The 13,928-nt window shown below is 41.1% G+C and overlaps 1 protein-coding gene across 1 annotated transcript in view; it reads right to left on the minus strand.

Annotated features, from left to right (window-relative positions):
• Positions 1 to 13,928, minus strand: part of MIA3 (MIA SH3 domain ER export factor 3) — a 43,472-nt gene that overhangs the window by 7,463 nt on the left and 22,081 nt on the right. The window contains exons 8-18 of the mRNA XM_053308558.1: positions 12,066 to 12,197; positions 11,262 to 11,283; positions 10,065 to 10,153; positions 6,722 to 6,799; positions 6,535 to 6,645; positions 2,730 to 2,801; positions 2,112 to 2,216; positions 1,571 to 1,693; positions 1,360 to 1,462; positions 641 to 696; positions 463 to 553 (exon numbers count right to left, since the gene is read on the minus strand). Of these exons, the coding sequence (XP_053164533.1) occupies positions 463 to 553; positions 641 to 696; positions 1,360 to 1,462; positions 1,571 to 1,693; positions 2,112 to 2,216; positions 2,730 to 2,801; positions 6,535 to 6,645; positions 6,722 to 6,799; positions 10,065 to 10,153; positions 11,262 to 11,283; positions 12,066 to 12,197 (982 nt within the window). The remainder of the gene's footprint in view (positions 1 to 462; positions 554 to 640; positions 697 to 1,359; positions 1,463 to 1,570; positions 1,694 to 2,111; positions 2,217 to 2,729; positions 2,802 to 6,534; positions 6,646 to 6,721; positions 6,800 to 10,064; positions 10,154 to 11,261; positions 11,284 to 12,065; positions 12,198 to 13,928) is intronic.

The raw sequence follows: 13,928 nt of genomic DNA on the forward strand, positions 1-13,928 counted from the left end.
TGCTTGTCCTACATACCTATTCCCCCAGCACATCAGTTCCATCCCCTCCCGATTCCCTTGCCCTATTCCAACTCCACCATCATCCCCATCCCTGTGGAGCACACCAATTCCCTCAACCCGCTTCATCTCCCATTACCTGGTGGTGGTGGTGGTGATGAAGGCAGCAGCTGCCACTCCTGCTCTGCCTCCTACTTGTCTTGCTCTGCCTTTTCAAGGGGCAAACAGTGGGGAACGGAGAGACAGAAAGTATGTGGAATTCCCTGCTGCTCCATTTGCTGCCCTCTGCTTCTGAAAAGGCAGAACAGGACAAGCAGCAGAGAAGCAGGAGTGGCAGGTTGGATTGCTGGCCGGGGGTGGGCGGGCAACCAATCTGCTGCATGGTATGGCCAGCTTGCAACATCTCATGAAAGGGCTGGTCTTGTGTGAAAATCTGATGCTGAATTATTCTTTGATTGAACACACCTTCTAATTCATGCCTTGCTGCTACTTCATCATTTAGTTTGGACTGTAAGTGATCTCTTTCTTCTTCAATGATAGATAACATCGTTTTTACCTGCAAAGGGTAACAAAATGGCCTGTGAAACACACTCCTATAATAGAAACTTTGGCCATATTGATTAGACAAGACAATGTGTTATACCCTTGAAACATCCATCATCTGCTTAATCTGATTCTTCATCTTTTCATTCCTAGGATCTAGAAAAAGAAAATAAATTCCTTCACATTTCATTGCACTACATCTAATATTCCAGTAAGCAAAAATTTCAAAATTGACAAGCAGCAAAGCTCCATAGAGAGCTTCTTAGAAATGTATTAATGCAGCAAACTTCAACACAAAGCAAGATGTGAACAAACAGGCACCTTTCTTAAAAAGTGGAGATTCTCTTTATTTAACAGGGGGAGAGCAACTGGCCCTCATCCCTCAAGTGGCTGCTGCTGGTGTTTATCTTACTTTTCTTGTATAGTAGTAGTAGGATATCAGGCTTTAAAAATCAGTAATGAGACTATGATTGATGCAAGACATGTCATAATAGCAATCCACATCCGTTATCTTGTGGACTGCTTACATTAAAAGACAGTCCAGAATTTAGCATATTGCCAGATAGCACTACATCATAAATTGAGTGCGTCCTTGTAGTAGAAGCATTCATTTCTATTTGTCTCTAGAAATGTAAGAAGTCCTGCACTTTAACATTTGTTCTTAAAGTTTGCAACAGTATAGTTCACTCATAAAATAAGTTGATTACTCATTGCTATGTATCGCTGTTCCCCATGGGACTCTCTCAGTTTATGCGCCTTCAAAATTGTGTTCTTGAGCAGTTGTCCCAAATCTGTTGGGTTGTCTTAAGATTTTAGTACCTGACAGTTCTCCATTAGCCAGATCATTTCCTTCATCCCTCTTGCTTTCTGACTCAGAATCTGTATCAAGCTGCTTCAGCTGCATAATGCAATTGGTCAAAACCTAAAGAAGGCCCCACAAAAAGGCAAACTTTAAATCAAAAGGATCACAACATTTGGTGTAGTTGTATAATCTATGGAAAAAGGAAGAAAATTATTCAAGAAATCTTACTTCAATTTCATTTTCCTTATATGCAAGTGCTTCTCCAATGTCTTTTTGAGACTTCTGATATAACTCGATCTGTTCAGTGAGCTCAGCATGCCTCTCACCCCAGCCTTCCGCTTCTTGCAGCAGCTAAAAAGAACATTAAGACATCATCAATACTTGGCCAACTTTAAGCACACATCAAGGGCATTGGAGCTAACATTGTTTCTGGATTTGAAAGACTGCACCCTAGTGGCTAATGGATAATATGCAAAAGTTAAAGGAAAAGATGCCATCTTGATGCCATCTCCTCCCACTACTTCTCCTAGGATGCCTAACACACTCACTACCAAGATATCTCAACTGCCCTACCTTTCCTCATCACTGCTTGACTGTTGCCCAATCCCACCCCTCCTTAGCTGCCCTGACATTATTCAAGCCTCCAAATTGCATGTATATTGAAAAGGTAAAGTTGAAGACCCCAGGCAAACCTAATCAGTCTAACATGTGTTTTTAAAGTTTAAAGTAGGAAAAACAGTGAATTGTTTAATAAGCATCACACACTTACTTGCTCCTTGCTCTTCTTAAGTCTTACATTCTCTTCTTGCATACGATGCAGCTCAGATTTTACTCTTTCTTCACTTAGTTTAGCTTCATTGAGGGCTATCTGCACCTAAAAATGTCAATGATTTCAAGTCTCAGATGCAAATAATGTAAAGCTGACAAATCATACAAAAATGCAGGACACAGGGGAGTGCCAACCCTTAGAATTTGCTTTTCTAACACATCAGAAATTATAACTATCATAATTATTATCTAATGCCCCCTCTGGGCCCGCCATTGGTCGCGGCTGCAGCAGGAGCAGAGTTTGCCACATCCCCATGCATCCCCTCTACAGGAATTAATTATATAGATAATTATTATCAATTGTAAGTGATTTGCAACAAAAAAGTTCTCAAAGCAGATTACATAGAAAAAATAAATAAGATGGTTCCCTGTCCAAAGGGGCCCAAAATCTAAAAAGAAACAAAAAGGTAAACACCGGCAACAGCTACTGGAGGGCTGCTATCCTGGGCAGAATAAGGGCAGTTGCTCTCTCTGCTGCTAAGCAGAAGAGAGCACTTTAGAGGTGCTCCATTGCAGGGAGGACAAATGACCACTTTGACCTCAAAACCAGGTGATTTACCTCAGAGAGCTCTACTGAGTGCAATGTGATGACTTCTTGGAGTTTGTCCAAAGACTTCTGTGTTTCTGTCATCTGTGCAAATACAAATAAATATGATCATATGTTGGCTTGAAAACCTGAAAGTTAATTTCAGTCACTCTATCAAGATCCAGCTCCATCTATGAAGATGTAAATATACATAAGGACTACTAATCAAAGTTGAGACTGGCCTTCAGGTTATTTACAGTTACACTTTCTATCCTGCCTTTCTAAAATAAACAACCACCACCACTAAAGCTGTTTAAGAAATAAGAACAGCCTAGCACAAAATACAAACACATCTATATATTTCTTTCTCTAAGGCATACCCATGGTTAATCCTATGCATGGCAGCTCTCCTGAGAGTTTGCAAGCAGAAGCACCTGATTGGGCAGTGGGGATTCCATATGCAGAAAGGGAGAAGGAGCCTGTGAGAGCAGAAGCACCATGGTGATTGGGCAGTGGGGATTCCATATGCAGATAAGGAGGAGGAGCCTGTGATGGTTAAGATCAGTTGGAATGCAACTGTTACTGGTTGGAAGATGTTCTCGGCTGTAGAGGAGAGGAATCTCTCTCTGTATATAAAAGGACAGTGGGCAGGGGGTCTGTGAAGAGAAGGGTTGTGAGGGAGGAAATTGCCCCTTCAGGAGAAGGAGTTGTGTGAATTAGATGAGGAAACAAGATCTGCTAATTCAGGGAGGGAGGAGAAAGAGAGAAAACGTGAAGGGAAGGGGAAGAAAGAGTAGAGAAGAGTGAGGGAAGGAGAGAGAAAGGGAGAAAAAGAAGGGAGGGGAAGAGAGACAGAAGGAAGGGTGAGGATGGGCCTGAGTCTATCAGCAGCCTGAGGAGAATGAACCACCATGGCAGCACCAGCAGCAAGGAGGGGTCCAGTCAACCACTGCAGCTGTTTGGGGCTACCAAGGTCATTGTCAGAGGAAGGGAAGCAGGCAGGCAAGCGACAGGGCCCGGTCAACCACAGCTGCTGCTCCTGTGGGGAGCTGGGCATGGGTGGAGAGGTCTCTGGGGATAGAAGGCTGCAGCTTGGCCAACATGCGCCAGCAATGCAAGAGGGGTGGGGGTGTGAGTGGAAGCAACGGGATGGAGGAGTGACAAGACGGGTGAGGGAAGCAACGTCATAGAGGAGGAGGAGTGTGGCTCAGGTGAGAGCGCAGAGATCTCTGAGGTGAGGGGGGCTGTGGCAGGGGGTGAGGGGAGCAGTCAGGTACTAGCATGCAGATGTTCTGCGCAGGTTAAGCTAGCTAAAGTTTAGACACAGCAGCAAATATATCTTCCAACATCAACAATCCAAAAAGGCCTGCTGAAAAGTGAGCAAAATAACAAAGCACATCTCCCTGGGAAGGCTATTTTAAATTTGGGGCACCATGCCAAGGCAGCCCTACCTCTAACACATTAATTAGCACCTTCAGTCAGTTTAGCTTTGAGAGCCCTGAAACAAAATCAGTAACCAGTGTAACTGGTATCAGTGTGATTTAAACTCTAGTGGCTTCAGTCAAAATCCTGGAGGCCATATTCCAAACCTACTGAAGTTTCCACATGATCTTCAGGGGCCATCTCAAGCAGCATAAATTACAGTTATCTAACCTAGAAACACATAGGCAGAGGCGTAACTATAGGGGGGGCACGTGCCCCGGGCGCCATCTTTTCTGGTCACGTGGGGGGCGCCGCCATGACAATTTTTTTTTATTTTTTATTTTTTAATTTTTGTTAATACAAATGTTTCCTGCTCAGTGCAGTAGCACTGCAGCAGTCAAGGGAGCGCGTTGGTGCCCCCTTCCCCACGAGCGGTCCCTTCCGCGCCGCCTGCGCCCCCCCCCCATTGCTTTGCTGGCGCCTGGCGGCCAGTCAGTGGCCTGGCTTGGCGGCGGCGGGAGCTGGTGAGGAAAACCTTAAGTATAATGTAGTATGTTGGGAGGGCGGCGGGGGGGCGCCATTTCAGTGCTTGCCCCGGGCGCCGTTTTCCCTAGTTACGCCTCTGCACATAGGGCAGAGATAACTCACGCCAAGTTCAGTTTCTTCAAGGCAGGCAGCAATTGGCATATTAAATTAAGTTGATAAAAAGGTTCACCTGGCCACCACTGCTACCCAAGCATTCAGAATAAGGCCAAGTCTAAGGAATGCCACCAAGCTGCAAACCTATTTCAGAGATACTACTAGGAATATCTATACACATCTTTTTAACAGAGGTAGTACAGTACAGTCCAAAACAGGCTGTACACCTACTACAAGACCAGATCTCCAATGAGCCTCTATCCTGTCTGGATTAAGTTTGTTTCCCCTCATTCCCTCCAGAACAGCCACCACTGGTTCAGGACTTCTGCCGCCTCCCCAGGATCAGAAAATTGAAATGACAGACAGAGCTGGGTCTCATCTGCGGACAATGTCACTATAGCTCAGATCTCTAAATGAACTCCCCTAAAATTTCTATAGATGTTAAACAGCATGAGACAAGACTGAACCTTTCAGCATTCCATATGCTAAAGGGTGGAGCAGCAGTTCCACTCGGCACAATATGGAGATAATGCTGGTCAACTTAACACAGCTGTTGCAATAACTGTGACAGTGCATCATTGTTAAGTATGCTTGCTATGCTTTAGGAAGAAGAATGCATCTCAGTCATTCTTACAGAGAACCAGGGTGGATTGATTTAAATCAAATCGATTTAAATCACGATTTAAATCACTAGTCAGTAAGACTAGATTTAAATCATGGTTTTTTACATAAAGACTAATTCTTGCTGGTATAATCTTACAGAAACTTCTGGAAGAGCATGACATTGTGAATGGATTAATGGAATTCATTTACCAAAAAATTTAAACACTGCATATATACAGCCTCATGCTACATAATTAAAAACTAATCCTTATTTCATGATTAATAACCTTTGAACTGTAATGTATCTTAAATAGAAAATTATCTTGAGATAGATTTTTAAAAATCTGTTTGTTTATTTAAATCATTGATTTTTCTCCACCCTGCAGAGAACCACTGCAATTAATACTTTGCAAAGAAAGGTAAGGAAACATTTCTATCCTATCTTCCCCAGCATCAAAACAGACACCATTAAATTAGCATAGTTACATCATTACAATACTGATATAAGAATTTACTTTGACGTATAACAAATGTTTTCCAATCAGAAAAACAATAAAGCTCAAGAATATGAGAGTCACTATTTAAAAAACCTTACTACAGATCTGGTCAAAGTGCCCAAACAATGGGAAAAATATGCAGAAGTGTTCACTCTGAAGCGCTGACATTTTAATACCGAACTGAAAATATGGAATTCTGTCTTAAACTGGAGATAAGAGATAGTGCTGTGCACAAATTGAGGTTTGAGCATTGATTCAAAGCTGAACTTGTTTGTGGGGCCGCCAAACCAATTTGACTGGTGGAGTGAGGCACCGAAAGCAGTGAGCGGCACCTTTAAAAGGTGAGGAGAGCAGGTCCTTACCTCCTCCACCTCCGCTCCAAACAGCTTCCTGCTGTGCTGGCAATGCACCCCCAGCAGCCCACATGCTGCCACCCCCTCACTTTTAAAGGTTCTGCTTGCTGCTACCCCTGGTGCTGCATTCCACCAGTCGAATCAGTTCAGCAGCCCAACAAACCAGTTCAGCTTCGAATCAGTGCTTGAATCGTGCACTCCCCTAATAAGAGAAGGTTGGTTTATTTTAAGTGTTTATTCAACTCTTTATCTTTCCAGATACAGTAAATAATTAACCCAAAACTTTCCAGGGTATAAAGTGGAAAAATAGAACAAATAGCTTACTTGTTCCTGTTTCTTCAGGTTCTGCTGTTTCTCCATTTCCAACATGGTGTGCAAATTTCTCACTCTATCATCCAGAAGATAATTTGTTTCTTTAAGCCCACTGACTGTGTCCTGTAACAGCAATCACAAGTAAGTCTGTTTGAATATTTTTAACATATATAGTAAACAGAAGAACCTTGCTTCATACCTTAAGTCCCTGAGCTTCATCTGAAAGGTTTGTGTTCTGTTTCTGGGCCTCTTTCACAGATTCCTTTGCTTCCTTTATCTAGTCATGGGGCAGCAGGGGGTGGGGGGGATGGAGAAAATAAGAAGTAATATGTATATTTTAGGTCTCCAATGTGGCACACAATACCAAATAAAAGTGTAACAATATACAAAGTCAGACAAATTATAGTAAAAATTAGCAAAAACAGCAGCAAAGCAAATAAGTTGTTTGAGGGAAGCAGGGAACGGCTATTTCAACCCAAAACTTGATTATATAAAGCTATTTAAACTGAGCATCAAAAGGCTGGTATACTGGGGGCCAGAAATAGGGCTAGTTCCACAACCTGGGCACCACCACCAAAAAAACCATATTCCCACCAGCTGCACCTCAGTCAGCTATGGGGAAAACACACAAAATGTTCTGGATAATTTCCCCTTGCAAATCTTTCTTCATTTGCATTTCATGCTTTCCCAAGAAATTTATGCAATTTTTTTTCTGGTGATCTGATTTGGTATCTTATTTGACCTTTTTAGTTTTTTAAAATTAATTTTCCATGCCTGTATCTCAAAAGTATTTTAAGTATAAGAACTGAAATATTTGATGGGGGTGGGGGTGCTTCCAATAAAAACTCATATTGTGATTTAAAGAACTTAAGAACAGCCCTGCTGGATCAGGCCCAAGGCCTATTTAGTCCAGCATCCTGTTTCACACAGTGGCCCACCAGATGCCTCTGGGGAGCCCACAGGCAAGAGGTATGTGCATGTCCTCTTTCCTGCTGTTTCTGCCCTACAACTGGTATTGAGAGGCATCGTGCCTCTGAGGCTGGAGGTGGCCCACAGCCACCAGACTAGCAGTCATTGATAGACCTGTCCACCATGAATAAGTCTAAGCCCCTTTTAAAGCCATCCAAGTAGGTGGCCATCACCACATCCCATTGCAAAGAATTCCATATTCTTTCCACAATTATGCACTCTGTGAAAAAGTACTTCATCTTGTTGGTCCTAAATTTCCTTCAGTTTCATGAGTGACCCCTAGGGTTCTAGGGTTGTGAGAGAGAGAGGAAAAATTCTCTCTGTCCACCCTTTCCACTCCATACATAATTTTATACACCTTGATCATGTCTCCCCTTAGTCGCCTCTTTTCCATGGTAAAGATCCCCAGATGCTGTAGCCTAGCCTCATAAGGAAGGTGCTCAAGGCCCCTGATCATTTTGACTGTTATACTGAAACAAATTCAAAGCTTTAGGTGGAAAAATTGGAATAATCAAAACATAAAAATGTATACACTTCTTAGGGATAAGTGACCTGAAAAACATTAAAACTTTGAGATTGCTGAACTTGCCTAATATTGCATTGGCATCCTAATTCGTTTTTGCTAATGAATTTTATGAAACAACTCAAACTAGCATTGCACATGTGCAGCAGTGCGAGTTCCAGACTAACACTGTGCTGATGCTTGAAGCAGGGGAAGGTGAGGTTTTCTCCTATCTCCTCTTCCCTCTGAAGCCTGTTGTGCATCACAAAAAATATTTCCCTGATGGTCACAAAACCCTCAGGGACATATTTTGGTGATGCACAGGGAAATCAGCAAACACAATCCTTTTCCCTGCTCAAGTGACAGCACAGCAATAGTCTGAAACTCACACTACTGCCCTTGCTCATAGCTATAGTCTAGATGTCGACACCTCTGTGGGTGAAAGTGGCAAGATCTACCTTCTCTAGAAGACGACGCAACTGGCACACCAGCCAAAGCTGTGCAAATGCACTACTGGCCACAACTGCAACACTGTCATCCAGGAGAAAGGCTGGGGTTCAAGAATCCTCCCAAGCTGTAAAACCTGTTTCTTCAAAAGGAGTACAACCCTGTCCAAAAACAGGCTCCAGATCTTCCTACTGATCAAAGGAATCTTGTCTGGATTAAGTTGCAGTTTGTATGCCTACATCCAGTTCAAAATTTCCACTGCTTCTCAAGATTAGTTGGAAAAGAGGGAGAATGCAAGTGAGCTGGGAAACCCAGTGCAGATCTTCAGACAACCTCTAGCAGCAGTTTCATACAAATATTGAACAGCATGAAGAGACAAGATAGTACCCTATAGGACCTCCTAGGTTAATAAACAGTAGCCAAAACATAATCTGGGCCCTTTTTGATCCTATCTTCCAAGTAAAGACTGGAACCAGCTCAATTCCAGCACATTCAACCCAGCAAAATACTATGGTTGATAATATCAAGTGTCGCGGAAAGCTCAAGCAGATAGAGATGTATTCCTCCTCTCCAGTTCCCAGCACAGAAGATCTACCAAGGCAATTTCAGTCCCCAAACCCAGTCAGAAGCCAGACTGGAATGGATCAAAATACTATGTATCATCCAAGAATTTCTGGGAATTGCCAAGTTTGACAAAACCAGATAGTTGTCCAAACTAGCAGATACCAGAGAAGGCTTCTTTAACAGCAGTCTTACCACTGCTTCCTTCAGGGAGGCGGGTACTACACCCTCACACAAAAAGACATTTCATGTTCTCTCCATACACATGTTCAGGCCACCCTTGACTGCTTTAATCAGGCAGGATGGGCAAAAGGCAAGAGGGCAAATAGCCAATATCCAGTTTCTAAGAACCTATGTCCAGGTTCTTAGCCAATATCCAGTTTCTAAGAACCTACACAAGCTGAAAAATACCGATAACAGAATGTACAGGTGCCCTTGGTCTTTGCTTAGGCCCTGCTCTTAAAGTAGACCCTAAGCAGGAACAAATGTCACTTGCAAATTGGTCACAGGAGACTACCACATGTTCCTCTCCATTCCCTTGGTGGCTAAACTATAACACATGGGGAAACAATGTTGACCAGTACTGTGCAGATGCATTGGAGGCAGAAGATACTTCTTTAGCATCATCACTGCCACAGAACAGGCCCCTGTATGGGCTCTACTACTCTGTATACACACACACACACACACACACCACTCTTCAACCAAAGTTCACAAAGTGGTTTACAGAAAAATACATAAATAAGGAGGCTCCAAAGGGGTCTCACAATCAATCTAAAAAACAAACACAAGGCAGATATCAGTAACAGCCAATGGAAGGATGCTGTGCTGGGGTTGGATATGACCAGTTGCTCTCCCCCTGCTAAATATAAGAGAATCACCACTCTATAGCATATGATCAACTGGATCACTAATACTTCATTTTCAATGTAAGAAATCTCCATTATACCATTAAAAGAAAGAGCGACACCACACATCCTTCAGTGTGTGGTGAAGGGTGTGTGTATCAATATAAACAATGATATTATTTTTTAATTACAAGACAAGACACAAAGAACAATACCTTTTGATCATATTCCGACATCTTTTCCAATATATCTGCCTTTTCTCTTATTAGAGTTTTAATTTTTTCAGCAAGTTGTAATTCTGTCACTAGAAGAAAAGAAAAATGGGGGCAAATGTGGAGTTATTTTCTGTAGAACTGGACTACAAAAAACTAAGTTTTTACTAATCCTTATATATCAGATGAACCTCTGCAGGTATGAGTAAAGAATTATCCATCTAGTCCCAACACTGAATACATTGTTCACCTTGGAGTCTATGAACTCAGAAACAAACTTGCATATCACTGAAATGGGGCTGTGGACTCTAGTATGTGAACCGCAATGACAATGTGTGTGCATAGTAATATGTGGAACAATGGGGAAGAAGACTCTCTTCCCTCCCTGGTAGTTTTCATTTAAGCTTCAATATGAACCTCCTGAATGCAATAATGCCAGTGGTGACACTACAACCAGGGCTTTGGTTTGGAACCAAGAGAAAAAGACACTCATACTGAAAGCCACCTCAAACAACAACAACAACAACAACAACAACTTATATACCACTTTTCAACAAAAGTTTCCAAAGCAGTTTATATAGAGAAATAACAAATAAATAAAAATAAATAAGATGGATCCCTGTCCCTAAAGGGCTCACAATCTAAAAAGAAACACAAGATAGATACCAGCAGCAGTCACCGGAGGTACTGTGCTGGGGGAGGACAGGGCCAGCTACTCTCCCACTGCTAAACAAAGAGAATCACCACATCGAAAAGGTGCCTCTTTGCCCAGTTAACAGGGGTACAGCAATATAGACATGGGTCATTCAAGACTTGCCTTAGAGAAAGGTAAGGCAGGCAGCACAGATGCAGCTATTGAAAGTGACTAAGATCTAAAAGCCTGCACTTCTATTCCCAATGAAACCCCCTAAAAGCCTCAACTGAAGGTTGAGGGATCCAGCTAAGTGGTATCTGATACACTGCAAGGATCTGCAGCTGGAAGAGCTTGTTTCCCATGCACTGAGGCATGTGCACAGGACTCTTTGGATTTCTTGTCTGCACCTGGACACATCTGAAGTTCAATATGTCCAAATGACAACTGCACAAGTGGCTTTTTATAGATATGAAAGCTAACAAATATTAAGCTCTTAATAAATTATAAACTCATAGGACAAAAAAGGCTCATAGGATAAGAACCTTTTTTTAAAAAAAAAGTCATACCTTGATACATTCTACTCTTTATCTGCAAAAGAAAAGGAGAAAAGGCAGCATTTTGAAAAACATTAAGCTATTTTATTAATGCCATCCAACAATAAAAAGCAAGCATTTCTGATGACAATTTATTTGGTTTCACATTAAGGAAACAAAAACACATGTACTGCATCCAGTGCAAGTATCAAGTGACATTACACAAGCAAGCTTAAAGCAAGTGCTAATAAAAGCTTCTAGGTCAATGTCCTACTTCAAACTCAAGCTAAAGGTTTGTTTACTCAAATACTGTGTGGGTACTTAACTATATTTTATTTCAAAGTTGAAATAGAAAAGATAAACATAACAAATTAGGTAAAAAATTAATATAATTTTATTTTATCGTTATTAACAGCATAATTTTAAATATCTATCTTGGTTTTGCACAAATTAGGTTGATGCCTAGTTTTTGGACCCCAGTTTGAAGTACAGTTATTCCCAAGTTCTGTTATAGGCCTTGGACTAATTTCAAACTGAGAAAATTCTATAGCAGGTAGAATATGCTTCAAGTGTTTTTCAGCAGTCAGTGGATTCCCACAGCTCATGTATTCTACATTAATTTACTTTGTAAGGTACTACAGTGATTGTGTTAAATAATGCTTTGTTCTCTGCAAGTATAAAAGGCAACTTGTAGTAAAATGTAACATAGTGGCTATAAGAGTGAACTGCAAAAATCTCCCATTTGAATCTCACTTCTGCCATTTGCACAAGCAGAAAATACTTCTGCAAGTGTGACAGTCTGGATGTCAGAATATTTTAACATGAAAGTTTACTTACAGTTAGACAGGTTCTCCAGAAGAAAATGGCAAGTGTAGCAAAACCCACCAAAGCAGTGATGATAATGGGTTCCCAAGGAAGCCCATAGAAGTCAGGGCCAGGTCGCATATCTTCAGGTAGAGTTGAAATCAACTAAGAAAAAAGTTGACATTTCTTATAAAACGGTGAATGGAGCACAAATTTAGAACACGCTACACATTCCTATGCAAATTTCCTCAGGAGCCAGTCCACTAAGTTCAGTGAAACTTACTTCCAAGGGTGTATAGGACTGAAGCCTAGATGATCTTCCTATAAACCCAAACTGAATGTACTTCAGAGCTAAGCATGCTATAGCATACAAAAGAATCAGAATGACTCTCTCAATAATGAAAAACAAATGGGGGGGGGGGAGTTCTTATACAAATTTCTCCTGTTCTCCATTTGCTTACAAAAATTCTTATTTTTGTTCTCACTTGTTTCTCCAATATTCCCAGTTATGGATACTGTTCACTTTTGTATTTTTAAGAGCTGTAAGTTTTGGATTTGGCAAGTTAATCCTAATGATTAGAGTCTTCCTCAGTTTAGAAATTCAAACTAAAAAGTCACACTTGAAATTCAAAGGCTCGAATTTGGGTTCTCAAATATTACAAGGTTTAAATCTTGTTTTCTCTAAATCATTCACACACTAGCCTGATTGTTTTAAACACTTGGGAACTAACAGTAACATAGCATGCATTAATAATATCAAAAGTTCTATCAAAATATGTAAGCTTCATATCAACATATTTTACCATAAGCAAGGATTATTTTTATTCTTTCCCCTAGGATCTGCTTCTCTGCTTGCTTTCAGGAAGACCCTCAAGACATATATATTTCCCCAGGCTTTTAACTGCAATTTTTAATTTTTAACATGTTTTTATCTACCAAGATTGTTTTTCCTTGTTTTGTGAATGTTAACTCTCTTATATTGTTTTCCATTTGTTATGTTTTAACTTTGTACACTGCCTAGAGAGGTCTATATCAGGTGGGATAGAAATAGGATTTGGTTTGACATTTTTTGCACAATGAGAGGTAGCTAATAAAAAGTATCTAAGTGAAGTCATTTGTACACTAAGGAAGAGATCTTACATATTTTGGACCAAAAAAAATGCTAAGATGCGAGACACAGCAGATTAAACAAATTTGCTGACTTGCATCTTGGGACCTTTATACATCTTGGGATGTCACACCTAATCTATATGAAACTTTTTCTCTACAACCTGTCCCAGGTTGAGGCAGTGGCCAAAAATACATTCTATTAGTTTCGGCTGATACGCCAGCTGCGCTCATTTCTTGAGACCTCAGAACAGTGGTACATATGCTGGTAACCTCCAGACTGGATTACTGCAATGTGCTCTATGTGGGGCTGCCCTTGTATGCAGTCCGGAAATTAGAATTGGTCCAGAATGCAGCAGCAGCCAGGTTGGTCTCTGGGTCACCTTGGAGAGACCATATTATTCCTGTGCTGAAAGAACTACACTAGCTGCTGATAAGTTTCCGGGCAAAACAAGGTGCTGGTTATTACCTATAAAGCCTTAAACAGCTTGGGCCCTGGGTATTTAAGAGAACGTCTTCTTTGTCATGAAACCCACCGTTTATTGAGTTTATCAGGAAAGGTCGGTCTGCAGTGGTCACCGGCTTGTCCGGTGGTTACCTAGGGATGGGCTTTCTTCTCTGCTGTTCTAAAGCTTTGGAACGCACTCTCTGCTGAAATAAGAGCCTCTCCATCTCTGACAACTTTTTAAAAGTCTTTAAAGACACACCTGTTCACCCAAGCTTTTAATTAAGTATTGTTTTAATAGTTTTAACATTGTTTTACAAATGTTAAATTGTTGTAATGTTTTA

Source organism: Hemicordylus capensis, chromosome 1 (genome assembly GCF_027244095.1).
Source record: "Hemicordylus capensis ecotype Gifberg chromosome 1, rHemCap1.1.pri, whole genome shotgun sequence".
Taxonomy (NCBI): domain Eukaryota; kingdom Metazoa; phylum Chordata; class Lepidosauria; order Squamata; family Cordylidae; genus Hemicordylus; species Hemicordylus capensis.